General features: G+C 38.1%; 3 protein-coding genes across 4 annotated transcripts; 1 reads left to right on the top strand and 2 right to left on the bottom strand.

Annotated features, from left to right (window-relative positions):
• Positions 1-1,581: 1,581 nt before the first annotated feature.
• On the bottom strand, positions 1,582-6,311 carry LOC113739101 (zinc finger BED domain-containing protein RICESLEEPER 2-like). The gene is made up of 2 exons (XM_027266347.1): positions 4,319-6,311; positions 1,582-1,913 (listed from the first exon to the last, which is right to left on the bottom strand). The coding sequence occupies exons 1-2, from the start codon at positions 6,309-6,311 to the stop codon at positions 1,582-1,584; spliced, it is 2,325 nt and encodes a 774-aa protein (XP_027122148.1).
• Positions 6,312-10,285: 3,974 nt separating this feature from the next.
• On the bottom strand, positions 10,286-11,645 carry LOC113739394 (enoyl-CoA delta isomerase 3-like). Of its 2 annotated transcripts, none has more exons than XM_027266602.2 (2): positions 11,219-11,645; positions 10,286-11,037 (listed from the first exon to the last, which is right to left on the bottom strand). In XM_027266602.2, the coding sequence occupies exons 1-2, from the start codon at positions 11,452-11,454 to the stop codon at positions 10,449-10,451; spliced, it is 825 nt and encodes a 274-aa protein (XP_027122403.1). In that variant the 5' UTR covers positions 11,455-11,645; the 3' UTR covers positions 10,286-10,448. The 2 variants fall into 2 exon arrangements, with proteins under 2 accessions (XP_027122403.1, XP_027122404.1); XM_027266603.2 differs by having other exon boundaries at positions 10,286-10,971; positions 11,219-11,638.
• A 3,178-nt stretch (positions 11,646-14,823) lies between these two features.
• Positions 14,824-16,482, top strand: LOC113739100 (putative UPF0481 protein At3g02645). The gene has a single exon (XM_027266346.1). The coding sequence runs from the start codon at positions 14,824-14,826 to the stop codon at positions 16,480-16,482; it is 1,659 nt and encodes a 552-aa protein (XP_027122147.1).
• Positions 16,483-18,126: the final 1,644 nt, after the last annotated feature.

Raw genomic sequence — 18,126 nt, 5'->3', positions numbered from 1 at the left:
TTTCCATTCATAATCTTGTTTTTATTTTTGATTGATTCTAAATAACCTCACTTTTTCCTTATGCAGTGGTAAGAGTGTCCGACCTGATCATTTTGGATAACGCCGTGGTGGCCAAGAGACAATTGAAGCGGAAGGCCACTGTCGAGGCATCTAGTCTGTAGAAAGAGAAGACCACCGCAGGCACAACGATCCTATCCACTCCAGTGATAATTTTAGGCGAGACTTCCCAGACCTCGGCCATTCCAGTAGGCGTTGCCACCCGAGGTGTGACGATAACATCACCACCTCCAGGCCGAGGCGTGACAGTACCTCCTGAAGTCCCTGTCACGGGGTCGTTTTTATGGAACCTTCACCACGTGCGACCTTAGGAAGTCGGGGAGGACAAGAGGCACTCCGGCGCACACTGGTGTTCGGAATGAGACCTTAATGTGAACGACCGCTGCAAAGATCCTCGGGTCGCTCACGAGCTCTTGGTGCACTTCGTCCTGCCAAAGGACCATACTTATGCCAGAAAGCTCATGCCTCCTGAACTGATGCAAAGTGCCTCGGTGGCATTGGTCTTTACTACGGTCTTCCTATCCGAGATGACGCAATGCTACACTAACATCGTCGAGCATTACCAACCATCCTCCGAGGTTCAAAAAAAGATCTCCCAACTAGAAGAAAAGTTGAAGGCTACCGAGCAAGAACGTGACAAGGCTGTGGCCGAGCGGGAGCAAGCTGAGGCCACAATCAACTCTTTGAAGACGGCTCTTGAAAAAGAAAAATATAGAAGAGTCCAAGAAGAGCAGTCAGCTCGGGAGGCTATAGAGAAGGCGGGTACCTCGGTTGTGGAGGCTTTCCGCAAATTCGAAACTTTCACTCGTGATCTCGGTGAGCTAACACTGCCGAGTTTCATGTTTGGATACACCTCGGCCATCAACGAGGCGGCATCTTTCCTTTCCTCCGAGCAGCTAGACTCTTTTAAGGACAAGCCTAACTATAATAAGGATGCCAAAGAGTTGTGCGACTGCATAGCTGAAGGCATCCAGGTTGGGAGAGACCTGGCTGAAGTTCGGGGAAGAGTTCAATCACTGGTTGTCTGAGTTTGAGCAGTCACCGGGAAGTGATGAGCTCAAGGGAAGTGGAGCAGGAGGAGAAGACACCAGCACTGAAGAGGGTGAGAGTCGTGAAAATGCCGGGGCAGGGAATGCTTAGCAGCATCCCTGACCTCGGCTTTTTGTAATTTATCATCTCTTGTACTCTCTTTTTTGAATACCAATTATTTCTTTTCTTATAGTTTTTGCTTTTACTCTCTACTTGTCCCCTTATTTTGTGCTTAATCATTAACTTGATGTTAAGGAGAAAATAAATAACTTGAGAATGACTAACACAAGCAATACTAAGTAGTTTTTAAATAAAAACATACTTTTCATGGATGATACAATTTGAGATTTTTCGCATGCCAAATTCAGGGCACTAAGGCGCCATCTCGATAGGTCAGTTTACAATAGTCATTTCAGTTAGACTCAATGATGCGGTACGGCCCTCCCATCTGGGAGCTAGTTTGCCTTGGGGTTCAACTCGACTAACTGAGTTCTTTCATAGAACAAGGTCCGCCGGGCTGAACCGCAGGTGTCTAATTCGAGCGTTATAGTAGCTAGTCAGGATGTTTTTATACAATGCGACTCTAGCTGTTGCGGCGTCCCTCTTTTTCTCGATGAAGTCAAGATCTACTCTTCTCCCTTCTTCATTAACCTCGGCTGCAAAGGCGTCTATGCTCGGGTTCGGGGTGATGAATTCAGCCGGGACCATTGCCTCGGACTGTAGGTTAAAGAAAACGGGGTTTCCTGTGTAGCGGATCTCAGGTGGTTCGGTAGGACCATAGCACGTTGGGGAGTTCGTCCACCCAAGATGACCCGACTCGATGCAACCTGGTTTTCAGACCATGGAGAAGTGTTCGATTAAAATTCTCAACTTGTCCATTAGCTTCAGGATGTTCAACCAAGGTGAAATGTTGTTTGATGCCGAGGTTCTAGCACCAACTCTTGAAGGGGTTATCTGCGAACTGCTTCCCATTATCCGAAATGATAACCCGGTGCAATCCGAAGCGGCAAACCACGGGCCTGTTTGGAACCGAGTTTTTTGGCCAAGTTTTTTAGTTACTAGTTTTTTAACAACTTTAGTTACAGGAACCCAAAAAAACGTATCAAAATTTTTAACCTACATATTTCAAAATATCTAATACATAAAAAACTTCCTCTTTTCTTCTTCTTTCTCCCTCACCCCTATCCACCACACCTTTATCGCCAGCCATCCCTCCGCCGCCGGCCACCACCACCTCCGCTGCTGTAAAGGGGAGGGGAGTAGGAAATGGGAGAAGAATGGGAGAGGAAGATGGAGAACAGGGGGAGAGAAAAAGTAAAAAAAAAATTATAGGTGTCATGGCTGCTAGTTCTCTGCTTCGGGAGGGAGAAGGAGATAGTGAAGGGGAGTAGAGGGGGAGGAGGAGCAGAAAGGGAGAAGCGGGAAAGAGAAAAAGAAAAAAAAATTTGGGAGAGGGGCTGCTGGTTCGTCTGGTACCGCGAGGGAAGAGAGAAGGGGAAGGAAGGATGAAGAAGAAGAGGAGGAGGAGAGGAAAGAAAAGAAAAAGGAAAGAAAGAAAAAGAAATAGAAAAAAAAAGAAAAGAAAAAAAATGGTAGGGCCATGGCTACTGGGAACTGGGAAGGCAAAGGTAACGGAGGAGGGAAGGGGGAGGGAGAAGGGAGAAGGAAGAAGAAGAAGAAGAGAGAAAAGGAAAGACAAAGAAAAGAAAGAAAAAGAAAAAGAAAGAGAAAGAGAAAAAGAAAAGGAAAAAAAAATTTTCACCTTACAAAAAAGTTTTTCACCTTACAATAACTTCTACAAAATCTTTTCAAAAACTTTTACAGTGCGTTACAGTAAAGTTTTAGACAAATTTCCAAAAAACTCAGGTTCTAAACAGGTCCCACATTTTTCCAGAAAAACTTCTGGACAGTCAAACCGATTATGCTCCTTAGGGGTTCGACTTTGATCCATTTCGTGAAATAATCTACTGCCACCACCAAATAGGTATGATTACCGATGGCCTTGGGGAATGGGCCGATAATATCCGTCCCTCAGTGCTCAAAGGGCTAGGGTGATGTGATGGGAACCATAAGTAGGGCTGTCAACGGATCGGGTCCGGGTCGGAATGCATATATCCGGATCTGGACCCGTTATACTGGATTAGTTCCGGATTCGGTCCGAATACCCGACGGGTCTTCTAATCTTTCACCGGACCCGCACCCGACTGGTCCTGAATCCGGACCGAGTCTACCCGGCAAAAAGACCCGTTAAAAACCTGTTTAAGTAACACCTGGAAAATGCAGTCTAATTTTTATCACATTCTCCTCTTATATTCAAAAGCATAGCTAACCTCTCTCAGGAGTGACCCCATGAAGCCTTCAAAGACTGGTGTTCAAAATGCAATCCAAAAGGGATCCCAAATATGTTATAGTTCACCAGACTGGTGAACTATAAATGAATTATAACATAACTATAACTATAACATAATGAACTAACACCAATCTTCGAGAAGCATTCATGATGAAGGTTCCAATATGCAATCCAATCAATAGTCTCACCACTATCGAGGGGACTATCAGCTCAAGAAAGGACTAGAAACAAAAAAGAACAAGGTGATGAATCGTTTTTCCTAACATCACCACAGCTCAAGAGTTAAACACTTAACAGATTTCAGCCAACAAGGACATAAAAGATAATATAAAGTAACATTGTCAAGAAGAAAACAGCATGTAGCAAACTATTTCATATAATCTAATCCAACGAACACCAGGATTTAAAAAGTTCAATCAAAGCCAATATGACATCCAACAAATTACAATTTCAACAAAGCCAATATTAGCAACAACACCAATATGACATCCAACAAATTACAATTTCTAAAAAGTCCAATCAAACATAAATATAAAATACATCAACCAACTAATGAAGTCCTGTAGATTACAATAGTCTTCATGGCTCTCAAGTTTCACAATTTTCTGCAACAAAAATAAGGATACAATATATTTGTAAACTAATTACTAACTAATACAAAAAAAAAAATCAGGTAAGAAAGAAATCAAATTGACCTTACTCAAATACATCACCTTAACTTGAGAAATTTAGAAGAATCACCCAAATCTTCTCCAAATAATTCTAAGAAAACAAAGAGAAAAAAAGTAGATTAGTCTTTCTAGAGTAATTCAACCAAACAAACTTGTAATATGGATTTAAAAAGAAAAAACAACAAAAGAAACATAAACATGAAGGACTTACTTCTTTTCTTTTTCAAAGGTAACCAATCTCCCGTCGTTATCAAAGCTTCGACCACATCAGGAAGCAAGGCAGCACAAGTCTCATCAATTACCCTTCCGCCAACGCTAAATGCTGATTCCGATGCCACAGTAGTAGCTGGAATTGCAAGAATATCACGAGCCATCTTGCTAAAAATAGGAAATTTTAGACTGTTTGCCTTCCACCAACCTAATATGTCAAAATTATCTTTTCTTGGAAATACAGGCTCGTCCAAGTATGATTGCAATTCAGATTTTTGGCTAGCAAGAATAGTAGAAGAACATGATTGCTGATACCATTTGTCAAAATCAGACAACTTATCATCATCATCTTCTGCATCTATATTTTTGTTACCACAACTAGAAGTCCCTTCTCCTATATTATCTCCAACATAACTCAAAAACGGAGTAAGGTCACCTCCATATTCAACAAACAAGTTAGCAATAGCATTACGAACTCTATCCACATATCTTTCACCACCTTCTCCATAAAGATCATTGTAATAATACTCTACTAAAGCCAACTTAAATCTAGGATCAAACACCACAGCAATAGCTAGCACCAAAGAACATTCTTCCCAATATTTCTCAAATTTTGCTTTCATTGGAATAGCCATTTCTCGAATAAAATCATGCTCACTAACTTCCCATTGCCTCATCTTAATACGAAGATTACATATATCGGGAAAGAAAACATTTGATGTGGGAAAATTAGAACCACTAAAATGACATGTGGCTTCATAAAATTTTTTCAAACAACCATGAACAACACTAGCCACTTTCCAATCATTTTCTGAAGGATTGAACTTGTAATTTCTGTCCATTTGTTCTAAACGACAAAAAGCTTCCTTCAAAGGCAAAGCAGTCTCAAGTATCAAGAATGTAGAATTCCATCTATTTTGAATATCTATACCCACTCTTTTTTTATTTTTCAGCTTGCATTGATTAATTGCATTCTCAAACTTTTGATAAAAAGAAGTAGACCTTTTCAAGTACTTTAAGGTCTCTCGAATCTTATGAAGCAATTTTCCAACAATAGCTAACCCATCTTGCACAATCAAATTAAGAATATGTGCACTACATCGAACATGAAAAAGATCACCTCCTAAATTGAGCAATGACTTATCCAATAGCCATGATTTCAAACATTTAACCATTGAATCATTTGAAGATGTATTATCAACAACAACAGAGGTCAGCTTCTTATCAATGTTCCATTCCAAGATGATATCAGAAATAAATCTAACTAATGTTTCACCATCATGAGGATATGGAACAGATTTAAAAGCAATAATTTTCTTTTTCAATTCCCAATGTTCATTGACATAATGAGCTGTCAAACAGGCATAGGCAAAATTTTGGTGATCTGATGTCCAAAGATCAGTAGTTAGACTTATCTTACCATCAAAATCATCCAAATACTTGTACAATTCTGCCTTTTCTTCTTTATAAACACTAATCACATCTGCCCTGGCTGTATTTCGAGAAACCAGCTTAAAATTTGGCTCCAAATTATTCAGAAAAATCTCAAAGTACTCATGCTCAACTATGTTAAAAGGATAGTTGTGTTTTATTATAGCTCTAGCCAAATCCATTCTACTTCTCTCTTGATCAAACTTGAAAGTTTGAACTTTAACTTTATCATCCAAAGCATTTTTAGCCAATTGAAGTACTTGCTGCCCTCCACTCCTATGTCTTCTAGCAATGCAATTATCTATGTGTTTTTTCAAATGGCTTGTCCTGCATGAGCTATCCCCGGCCATTTTTTTTTTACAATGCTTACATATGGCAAGAATACCAGTAGCAGTCTTAACTCTATCCATATCAAACCATACCTTAGATGTTAATTTCTTTTCCCTAGGTTTCTTACACGAATCATCTTCCTTCACCTCTTCCTTTTCCGAATCCAAAATGGCAACCTCATTCTCATCAGCTGTGCTACTTGGTCCTGTTGGATTACTCGGCAAAGATGACATCCAACAATTAGTGAATAACATAATTTATTAGATAAACATGGCACAAGACAAATTCCTTAGAATGTCGCATTCAAAATCCAGTGAATGCAAAAAATCTAAACAGCAGAATGCAAAATTTTTAGCACGAGTATAAGATAGTACTGTCCAGTATACAATACTCCAATAAAGGTTGATGATGAAACGATCCGTTAATTCTCCTCCTCTTTTAATGCAGCCACATAGGGGTTGTTAGCTAACCATTTTGGACATAAATAAACCCACCCAATCAAAGAGCCCAATTGCCAAATTAATAAGTCTGGAATGACAAAAAAATCGTAAACATATGCTGCATGCACGCAAAAGAGATCCAACAATTAGGTGGTGAGGTGAGGTGCGCAGTAAATCTTTGAAGAAGCCAATGAAGTATGAAACCAAACTTTACTTTAATTTTAACAGTGTACTAGCTAGTATCATCAACCATTTCTGGTAGGCGCCATTAACGATCAAATCGTTTAAGCACTCTTCCGAAAAGAAAACTCCAAAAACTGATTTATTTACACCCCCCAACCCCATTCACAACCAAATACTTAATTACTAATTTATTAGCACCACTCTTCCACTACCAGAAAATTAGATTTTCCTCGCCGATCATCTCGCCGTTGGTCATCCCGGTTTTCGCGACGAGAGCCACTCCGGTTATAACTCTCGTCTCGGCGGGTGAACTGCTTCAGATGCCTCTGCTTGATGAGGTGCTCTATTTCCTTTTTGAGATCGTTGCAGTCCTCAGTCTCACGCCCGATATCTCGATGGTATAGACAGTATAAACTGGAGTTCCTCTTTTTTCTCTTTCCGAACATCTTTGGAGGGGCACGTCTAAGGTTGTTCTGCTTTATCACGGAGAGCACACGGGATTGGCTAGCGTTCAAGGGGGTTAGCTCAGAATCCGGGATAGATGACTTTCCCTTGGCTATCATATCAAAAACGCTTCGACGATTTCGGTTGGGATTCTGGAGACTGCCACTGGTGCCAGTCTCGTTTCGGCCTGATTCTTTCTTCCTTTGGGAATCAGGTCTTGAGCGAGCCACTTGGGTTTCTCTCTTCATACGGTTCAGGTCCTCAGTCTGTATGCCTCTTTCGACCTTCTGCCAGAGCTCCCGAAGCGTGCGGGGATACTTCTTGTGCACTCCGGTATTGAACACTTCGGCTACAAGCCCATTTGTAAATGTGGCTATAGTTACTTGCTCATTAGAATCAGGTATCTGCACGCTCTCATCTTGAAACCTCTGTACATAAGAACGAAGGGACTTCACTGGATTCTGCTGTATATTTAGCGGATAATCCGAGGTCTTTGTCGTCGGTTTGGAAGATATAAATCGGTGAATAAATTTGTCCACCAGTTCTCTCAGAGAGGATATGCTCCTAGGTTCTAGTCCCCAGAGCCATTTTCGAGCAGTCGCTTGCAAGAATACTGGGAAGGCCCGACAAATAACCGGGTCGGGAACGCAGTATAATCAAAAAGTCGAAATAAAGGCATGAAGGTGATCCTCAGGGTCACCTCGGCTATCATAAGGTGGTATTGTGGGGAGTTTTAAATTTGGGGAGAGCCTTTTCTCATTAATGTTATCCGTGAAAGGCGGAGCCCTCATGTAATCCACCTCCAGCCTTCCTGGGTACCAAGGTTCTTCCTCGGCTCGTTTTCCGAGCAGACCCCGTGAGAATGCCTTAGAGATGGAGGCAATTCTAGAAGTAACCTTGGATGAGGCTCGTTTTGGGGTGCTCCTAATAGAATGTCTTCCATCAGATTCTTCATCGGATGGGATCTCGGGAGATTCATCTGATTTTCTCTTAGAGGATTCGATCTCTTGCTTGTCTTGCCTCTTGAAGTACCTCCCTAACTTTTCGAAAATATTAGGGTTCTTAGCCACAAACTCGGCCATTCGGGTCATGGCTTCTTCATTTGCGGGCTGAGTTCCTTGGGACCCTTGTCCTTGTTGAGCTGCACCGCTTGGTTCAGCTCCAATAGTGAGAGCCTTTCTGCTCCTAGAACGCGTAGGTCTCATCTTCAGGTACTCTCGTTTCCCACAGACGGCACCAATTGAAGAGGTGAATTCTGACCGGATAAGTTGCCTTGGGTAGCTGGAGTGTAATCCTGCTGGAAGAGGTAATTACACGAAAATCACCTGGTCAGTTTATCAGAGACGGGGCTAGGTCCCCCGATTTTCCTCCGACGATCTAGTTAGTTTTTAGGTGAAAAATGTAAGAATATTCTCAGAGTTTAGGCTTTTACCAGTAAAATCGTCCTTGTCTTAGTGAGAGGTCCTGATATTTATAGGGGACAATTTGGAGGGAAGAACCGTGCGGTCCAGGTCCCTAGAAAGGTGATTTAGACAGCATATCACCCTGACTTGATAACTTTGGGTAGTGGGCAGTGTGATAGAGCAGTAAACAGAGTGTGACAGGAGTCACATCTACTTTTGTTGTGATGTAAATCACCACTCCGTTCCATGGTGACGTCGGATGCTGAGATCACCTCGGTCATCAGCATCCACGGAGTAGCCGAGGTGATCATAACAGATGGATCATCCCGGAGTGGGCTGGAGGACCGGTTCGGCCCAAACCGAACTGGGATGAGCATCCTTAGGGACCATATGTAGTATATTCGAAATGTATTTTGATTAAACTAAAAATCTTGTTCTTTCTCGTTTTAAAATCCAAATAGAATTACTGGACAAGATACTTAGAAAAATTGACTTCATATGTGTATAAACCATCTAAGTATATACTAATAAAATAGATAAACACCACACATTTAAGTTAATTATGATTTATTGATTAATTATTACATCATTTTTATATAATAGAATAATTAAATATTACATATATAATAAAAAGTTTCAAATATATTTTAAATAATTGAAAAATTGGTATACAATAAACACTAATCAAAGAAAATTCTAAGAATAGAATTTTTTGCCAAAAAATGTATTTTGGGTTCAAATTTATGGCCTACCACTTATCCACATAGACATAGAAAAAGTAGTTGATTCATCTTTAAATACTCTAAACCATGCTAATTTAACATAATAAAGACAATAAACACTATCCTTAAGTGATAACTTGTAGCAAATATCATCTCTTTACTCTAGTGAAACATATGAATCAAATTTAAAGATTCTCCAATTTTTGTAGGTAAGGAATTCGAGCGTGGTATTTATGTGGTTTTAAAGTCCTCTGAATCTAGTCTCTGAATGTGGTTTCCAACACAACAAATGGCACTCAATTTCACGTTTTTTACACAAAAATATGATCAAAATGCTAAAATTATTGCCTAAATGTTTGAAAATGGTAGGACCATATTAGGAATCCTATTGATCTTGCTAAATTAAAACCAAAATTTGATCCTATTTGTGATCTGAATCATTGGTCATCTTATGAATCCTAGTATCATACGATCCTACAATCCAGGTTGCAATCCTAATAACCATGCTTAAAATCAGCTTCACTCAAGTAGAACAATCCAAGGTTTTTTCCCATGTATTTATATCGGAAACAAACACAAATTCCTCTGAAGAATTGCTGAGAGCATAGACTGCCCCACACGTTTCCAAATTTACATGTACTTGTAGCTTGATTCCTACTCAGTAAGAGTTTCACCGTCAAAAAAATTACTCTATGGATAAGATGTATATCATTTCAACCTCCCGTGTATGTCTCACAAAATGGTATTTATCAGCTGAACACAATTCATTCTTTCAAGATCTGTGTTAAATTAATCTTGAAGGCCAAAAATTAGATAACTAGTTCTAGGGAAACTTTCTGTATTTTATTTTCCTAAACAAATAATATTCAATGTCCTATCCTATTTTTGACCAAAAACTAGAAAATAAATGGATTATATAAAATGTTAGAGAGAGAGAGAGAGAGTAACCTCTAAATTTTGGTGCTAGGTCCAACTTACCTCAAATAAGTTACTTAAATCAAAGGTAATTCTCGAGTGCCCAAAAACTGCATATTCATTCTTGTTGCTCCAATAGTAAGAGAAAGCTGAATGTATACCACAAGGCATATGCGATCCCAAACCGGCAAGTGTTATTATGGTACTAGCTATTACTAGTAGTATTATTACAATCTTAAGACCGTAACAGAAGAATTGGGAGTTTAACAACTATGGCTAGAAGTCAATTCCAATTCCTTGCACAGCTCGGGATACAAAAGTTGTCTCATCTCAGCATAAAGCTCGCCATTCCATTCCTTTTTCGCTAGTTCGTCTGCCTGTGTCTTTGCAACTTCCAAGGCATCCTTCTCGCTTGCAACCTCATGGTTCCAATCCAGAAGTCCGATCTTTGCTGCTTCTTCTGCATCAATCTGCACGTCCCTCAACAGCAATTTACGACGAGCCAAAGGGCAGCCTACTTTTGACCTGATCAGAGCAGCGAAGTAGCCGGGGTAGCTCCTTTTCCTGGACAAAAGCTCAGCTCGCAGATACGGCTCAACGACTTGCTTCATTGTGAGATGGTCGTGGCTGAGAGCAAGTATCAGCCCTGCCTCCGTTGCATAGCCATTAATTGCTGCTATGGTGGGCATCGGAAGGGAAATCAAGTCTTTTACCACATCCTTGAAGCCATCATTCATTTCTTTGTATGCTTTATCCTCTGATCCTCCAGCATGGGACCGGACATACCTGATCGAGTTGATACACCACAACTTATTTGTCACGAGTAATTGCATTAATCTACACCTTTTCTTTCTTGCAAAAAAAAAAAAAAATCTGAAAAATGACCGAAGTTGAATTCTAGACACTGTTATTTCGTTTCAATCGGACATTATTATTCAGATAATTCTGATGTGTAGTTACCGTAATATTTTTTGTAATGTAATGTACGTGAGATGAAAAATGATTATTCAGAAATTATGCTCTGCAACCATACCTGAAGTCGAATCCTCTGCAGAATGAGCCACCCTGAGCGGTGGTAATGAGGACGGAGCCCGGGGTGGCCTTGGACTTGACATTCACCTCTTCAAGATAACCTCGGAACGAGTCAATGACTGTTGGGTTCAAAAGATGCTGATCTCTTTTGTGGGTTTCGAGCAGAGTGAGTACGAGGGAGTGGCGGAATTGTTCTAGCCTGAACTTGGTGCACTGCCTTATTAAGGTTATCTTCATGTTAGACTGGTCACGGACTTGGTGGTAAAGGTGGTTTTGGTAGGTAGCAACGAGGAAGACAGGCCAATTTGGTTCTTTAGAAGATACTGCAAGCCTTTTCTTACACAATTTTCACTACGAGTATTTATATGTATCAGGTTATTCTAATGTATGCCGTAAGGTTCAAGATAAGAGGTGAATTAGGTGTTGCTTTGTTACCAAATATATAAATTTTTTGTAAAAGTGTATGCAATTCAGAGTGCAAATATTGATAATAAATTCTTAATAATGAGCCACTCTCCCTTTTTTTTTTTTTTTTCTTCACAAAATAGAGAGTTAGGCTCGAATGACCAAAAATGCTTGAAGTGAGAATGCAACCTACAACAGGACACTATTTTTTAGTCATTTAAAGTTCAAATTGGTGATGTGAAAAATGTGCATGTTTGAGAGCTGATTGCAGCAGATTAAACAATATGTTATGCTACTAGGATGCCTTTAACATTATTGTGAACCATCATATACTGCCGTCCAAGAAAAATTAAGCAAGGTAGGTGCATAAGTTGTAAAATGCCCTTTGGTATGTATCTTAATGCACGCGTTTGAGCATTGATGACTTCTTATGTTCTTGTCTCCAGCTTTCGTCCATTTCTCGTTGAGAAGAAGACAAGAACAATTATTACTATCTCAAATAATTGCACTAAGTCTAGTCAACAATTGTTTTTTTAATTTTAAATAAATCTTTTACTTTAAATTGTTGGATAATAATGCAACATATCCAAATGTTCACATGCAAAAATATCATGGCTTATGGTTCAGAAAGATTGTGAGGTCACCACCATACTGCACTATAGCTTCCTCTTTCAATTGACAGTGAATGAGGGGGGGGCGGGGGGGGGGGGGGGGGGCATTGTCCTGACTTCTCTAGATGGTTTGCTTCACATATTGAGCTGCTGTGGTGCAAATATCTAAGTAATTTTTTCTTTCGCAGTTTGATGGTGTGAAAATTGATTTTGCCAGACTCAGATCGTGAGATATAATACTTTGTGCTAATTCACGGTATAGAATAATATTTTTTAAAAAAGAACAAGTGAAAATATTTTACACAACTTTGGCTGTTCTAATATTTTTGTCTTTGTATTTGTAGTTTTAATCATTTTATAAGAGAAATGATATTAGTACTCTTCAAAGAATCTCACGCACATCTTAAACTTCATCTAATGTAAAAGAAGGGAAGGAGTGCCTGAAGTTTTTTTTTTTTTTTTTTGAAAAGTACTAATATCATTTTCCTTTTATAATTGCAAATATTGATATCATGTGCAAATGAGTCTTCTAGTTAAAAAGAAAAAATTGACTTTATTTGGAATTATAGTAACATTTTCTTTCAAGTGGGCTTCTTTCTTTTCTTTTTTTTGTCATCAAAATATTATTTTTTGATTATTGAAACATATTTAATATGACGCTAAGTTTTTCCTAGTAAGTTTATGAAGATGAATTAACAAGATGGAAGCACGAGGGAGAAATATTTGTTTCTACAAGAAATCACAAATAAATCAAATAAAAGCGCGTGATTGAATGAAAAAGAATTCATTAGATTTTAAAGAGAAAATGTTATTTACACAGCTATTTTTACTAATCGTATTTTCATTATCACTTTAATCATATAATTTTCATTTATTAGATTACATGATAAAATAAATAATGAGAGCATAAATAACAAAAAAAATAAAGTGCAAATAACATTTCCCTTTTAAAATTGGTTTATGTCAAATGGAAAATTTTACAATCTCTGAAACTGTTTGTTTATCTTCTTTTATCAAACAAAGAATTGATTATCGTGCCCAGCAACGTACCCCACCACATGAAAAGAAAATAATTGTCTATACAATCATGGTTTGATGGTTTACAACTGTATGGTTTCAATACTTTTGTACATCATTTCGATCATTCGATGGGACTCAAATCTAATTAACTTGACCAATTCCAAAAAAGACAACACACATAGCCCTAAAAAGATAACATAGAAAACTTGCAAAAAGGTTATTCATGCATATTTCTAAGTCTTCTACACAAGACGTGATATTATGCAAAAGTAGAAATTAATCATTGCTATATAAAAAATTAGAGCTATTACAGATGCAATCGACTGTAAACCCTTGTTGTGACTTGTGACTACTTTATGTACCATTGACAGTGATTTTGACTTTAGTGCCTCCAATTCTGATTCATTTCTCATTAGGTAAAAGGACAATGAAGATTAAAATATTTTAAAGGAGGGTGTTGTTTGCATTTTTACTATTTATTTTATTATATAATTTAATAAATAAAAATTATATCATTTTAATGTGATTAATAAAAAATTTTATAGAGGGACGGATAGTTTATACCTACCAAAGTACCCCACACGACGGGGGAAGAAAATGACTTATCAGAGTTTGATTTAGGGGTGTATGGTTTCAATACTCACGTACATCATTATCAACCACAACCAAATCTCATTATTTTGATCCACTCGTGAAAAAGAAAACATAATCCTAAACAGATAATATAAACAACTTATACAAGTGATTGATAATATGCATTTCCAAATTACATGTACGAAGCGTGATAGTTGATATAACTAAAAAAGTAATTAAAATTGACCATATAAGTCAGAAATTTTCTATTTTATACATCACATGGTGCAAAAAAAAAAAAAAAAAAAAGAACACCAAAAAAAGTTGTGAAATCATTCCACTTACTTCTAAATTGTATGCATTTGAATTAAATTTTGCATATGTAACATGCATCTAAAACTACTAATGTGTATGGGATAAAATACCAAAAAACTCTCTGTAGTTTGTTGAATGTTTAATTTAACTCCCTCTGATTTAGAAAGTTACATTATAACTCCTTATGATTCAGCTAACTTAAAAATTGGACAGAAGGCATCCAATCAGAGAGAGTTAAAATTGAACGTTCAACAAACTACAAGGAGTTTTTTTGGTATTTTATCCATTGTGTATGCTATCAGTATTTAAAAAGATAAATCCAAATTTTATATACTTATCCTAAGAAAATTCACTTTTTCCCAAAAACAAAAGAAAAAATATCGTGAGCATCTTTCCACACAAATATGAAGCACTAAAAATAAGAAATAGATTCACTCTTCTACCCTAAACTGCACACACTTAACATAAGAAAATGCACACATTTGCCCAAGGAAGTGATACCAGGCCTCATTTTACACAAGCACCCTATAAATAATGACAGCTAGTGGTAACTAGTTAGTACTTACATGACTCATCCCTTTTTTAAGTTTAAACCCCAAATTCAAGAATACACCAAAAAATGCCTTCCACTTCCACTCCAGTTTTCACTTCTAGCGAGAGCCAAAAACGATGGATAAACCACATGAGGCTCAACTACATCAAGAACTATACCGTCCGCCCCTGCGTCTTCCATGCTCCAGACAACTTGAGGGACACCAAGCCCGAGGCTTATACTCCTCAGCTAGTAGGCCTCGGACCATACCACCATTTCTGGCCACAAGTTCAGCACATGGAAAGCCACAAACGGGCAACTGTTTTAGATTATCTGGAAGGCCTTAACAAGGAAGACTTCATCAAACTTGTTGAGGAAGGTCCTGAAGATTTTGAACCCAAAATTCGTTCGTGTTACGATAGATACCTCGACCTGGATAAGGAGACCTTGGCTTGGGTAGTCATTGTGGATGGCTTGTTCCTGTTGGACTTGATTGATTACCTGGGCTCTGAGGAGCCGAACAAGAACAACCCTGGGTCCGAGGACGTGGAAAAGGACAGGATTTACTCGAAGCCTGAAGCATTGGCTGCCGATGTATTCATGCTCGAGAACCAAATTCCAATTGTTCTGATTCAGGAAATGCGTGCGATTCTCCAAGAAAGTTTCGATATTGATTCAGATGCAGAGTTGTTTGGGAAATTCGTCCGTTTTTGTGACAAGTACTCCCCCCTAAAGCTGACTTCAGATTCAACCTCAAGAAACGAAGCTTTTGACAATAAGAAGCATCTGCTGCATTTTATGTACCAAATGATTGTCAAAAACAACATCAGAGATTTCAATCCAGAAACTATCCCTCAGGACAACAGAAATAACAACCATGATTCAGTTGGGATAGGCGACGAGGTGCGTAAAATTTCTCAAACAAATCAAGAACATTACGGGGAAAGCAGAGCAGGTGCAATTGCAAAAGCGGTAGCCTCTCATGCCGGGGAGTTTCTTGAGCACGCAATAGAGGAATTCGACTCTGCACTTTCGGATGCAAAAATGGCTGGAATTAAACTTCCAGGAAATGTAGAGAAAGTCACCAACATTCTCCGCAATTTGCAGAAGAATATTCAGCATGTGAATCACAAGAAAGATGGATCTTTGGGAGATCAAATTGGCATTCCTTCAGCTTCACGGCTGTATATCTTTCTCAAGATGAAATTCAAGCCGCTTCCTAAAGACTGTGGTATAGGAAATATTACACTGGACGGGGAGAAGAGGATACTGTGTCTTCCAGTTATCACTCTGCGTGCTAATTCTGAAGTCATACTGAGGAACTTGGTGGCCTACGAGGCAACGTCGAAGATGGGATCGACCCAAATGAGGGATTATGTGGATTTGATGTGCGGGCTGATAAGATCCGAGAAAGATGTGGAAATGTTGAAGAGATCTGGAGTCATTGAAACAAAAATTCCTGATGAAGAGATATTCAAAATGTGCAATGGGTTTACGAAATCTGATGAAAAGCCTGACGAGGTATCTAAGGTTGCTGGCACCGTGAAGGAAGTCAGTAATCAGTTCAACGATGTTCGAATTGTTAAGGCTTCTAGATGCTGTATGAAGGTTTCTGCAGATTGTGTGAAATTTTGGAGGCCACTTTTTCCGATATTCGTGGTGTTGCTTCTTCTTTTTCAATCAATTTGTGAAATATGGGACTGTAGGAGGAGGAGTTCTCTTGGAGGAGGAGCCTTGCGCGATCTTTATTTGGGGGATTTGGGTCCTGAAGCTACACTCATGCTACCCCGGAAAATGTATCCATATTAGTCATGAATTTGAAAGCTCCAAATCTAGCATTGGGAATAATGAACTACAATAGCTAGTTGGGGGCTGATCAGCAAAATGTTCCTGTATTTCTATTGCCATCCCCCTTGATGATTGTTAATTAAGATCTATATATAACTTTTGTGATGCCTAAAATAGTCTTGTTGGGGTATATGAATTATGGGTGAGTGTGTGTCTCTATATCTATTCTGTGAAGCCCCTTGTGTTAGTGTAGTTGTTAACACTTCAACTTGAGAAAATTAGGCAAATGATTTTGATACTCCATTTTTTTTTAAAAAAAGCTATGATTTTGGTTACATTGTCAAGTTAGTCCAATTATATGTTACTACTATGTTTTATTTGACTTGCTACAAGGTTGCTTTCCGATGGATAGAGGTTGTAAAATTCTCATGGATTCCCTGGCCATTAAAGAGTGCATCGAGCAGGACCAAAGTTTTGATTGGGGAATGATATGATCTTACGCTTTAAAGGCCATTCCACTTTGTTAGAAAAATATAATGAACTTTTATTGCCTTTTGACAGTGTGTAAAGTTGAAAAAAGTAACCTGGGCTCTAGAAATTTGCAGTGTTTTTTTTTTTCAAATAAGTGAAAGGTTTTGAACCTAAAATCTCCAATTTACAGCGTAATATGTTAGTTTTCTAGCCTTTTCTCTACAAGCATTTTGTTTATACCAAAATATTAACTGCAGTTTAATTTCACAAGACTATTCCCTAAATGCTGTAGTGTCAAACGTTGTAACAAGATACACATATCCCATCACTAGAAACGGAAGTGGTTATGAGTCAAAAGATTTGAATTATTGTAGCAGAAATGGGAAAAAATTGCTTAGTTGTAAGAATTATGCTCTCTTGGTGTCATGATTGACACCACTTGTGAATCAATGTGTTGAGCTAATCTTAATTAATGTCATTTGCAAAAATTTGTGGAAGATATTCTTTGGAGAGAAAGTTAGTCATGTACTTTCTTCTGCTAATTTTCTGAAAATTAATTAGCGTTCCACATTCGTCCATAATAATCACATCATCCGAATAAAAAAGAGTGTCATGCATTGCTAGTTTCAGATAAAAGTTCCTCCAAAATTGGAAATGAGAAAAATCCAGAGCATGAGTATGAAGAACTGCAGATATTCTAGCACAGGGATCAAAAAAGTGGCAAGATGTTTTTACACATTAGCGTTACAATAAGATGAGTTGAGAAAGAATTAAGATATATAAACCAACTTGAAAGGGGCCAAAAAAAAAAAAAACAAAGGCACAAAAGAAGCTGAAGAAACTTCTCTTCCTCTACAGATTGATGATCATGTGATAGAAATGATTTTAGTCAATTGCTTTGTTGATATACAGATCTTCAATCAAGCGTCAAAATTAAATTGAAGGAAATTTTTTTTTCTGTATCCTTAAAATTAGAAAATTTGAATAAATGACTCATTTTCTATAATCACATTTTCACACTGATTATTTGGACATCTTTTTGTTCTTTGTTCTCTAATGGACTTTTGCTTATTAATTATTTTCATTACCATTTTTTAAAAGTAGTCAAATATTATTATATTTTCTAATAAATCTACTTCTCTCGTTTGATATTTTACAGCCATAAATTCGAATGAAAAATTAAATCACAATTTA

Source organism: Coffea arabica, chromosome 6e (assembly GCF_036785885.1).
Source record: "Coffea arabica cultivar ET-39 chromosome 6e, Coffea Arabica ET-39 HiFi, whole genome shotgun sequence".
In the NCBI taxonomy this organism is placed as follows: domain Eukaryota; kingdom Viridiplantae; phylum Streptophyta; class Magnoliopsida; order Gentianales; family Rubiaceae; genus Coffea; species Coffea arabica.
This window is presented reverse-complemented; position numbering and strand designations above follow the sequence as displayed.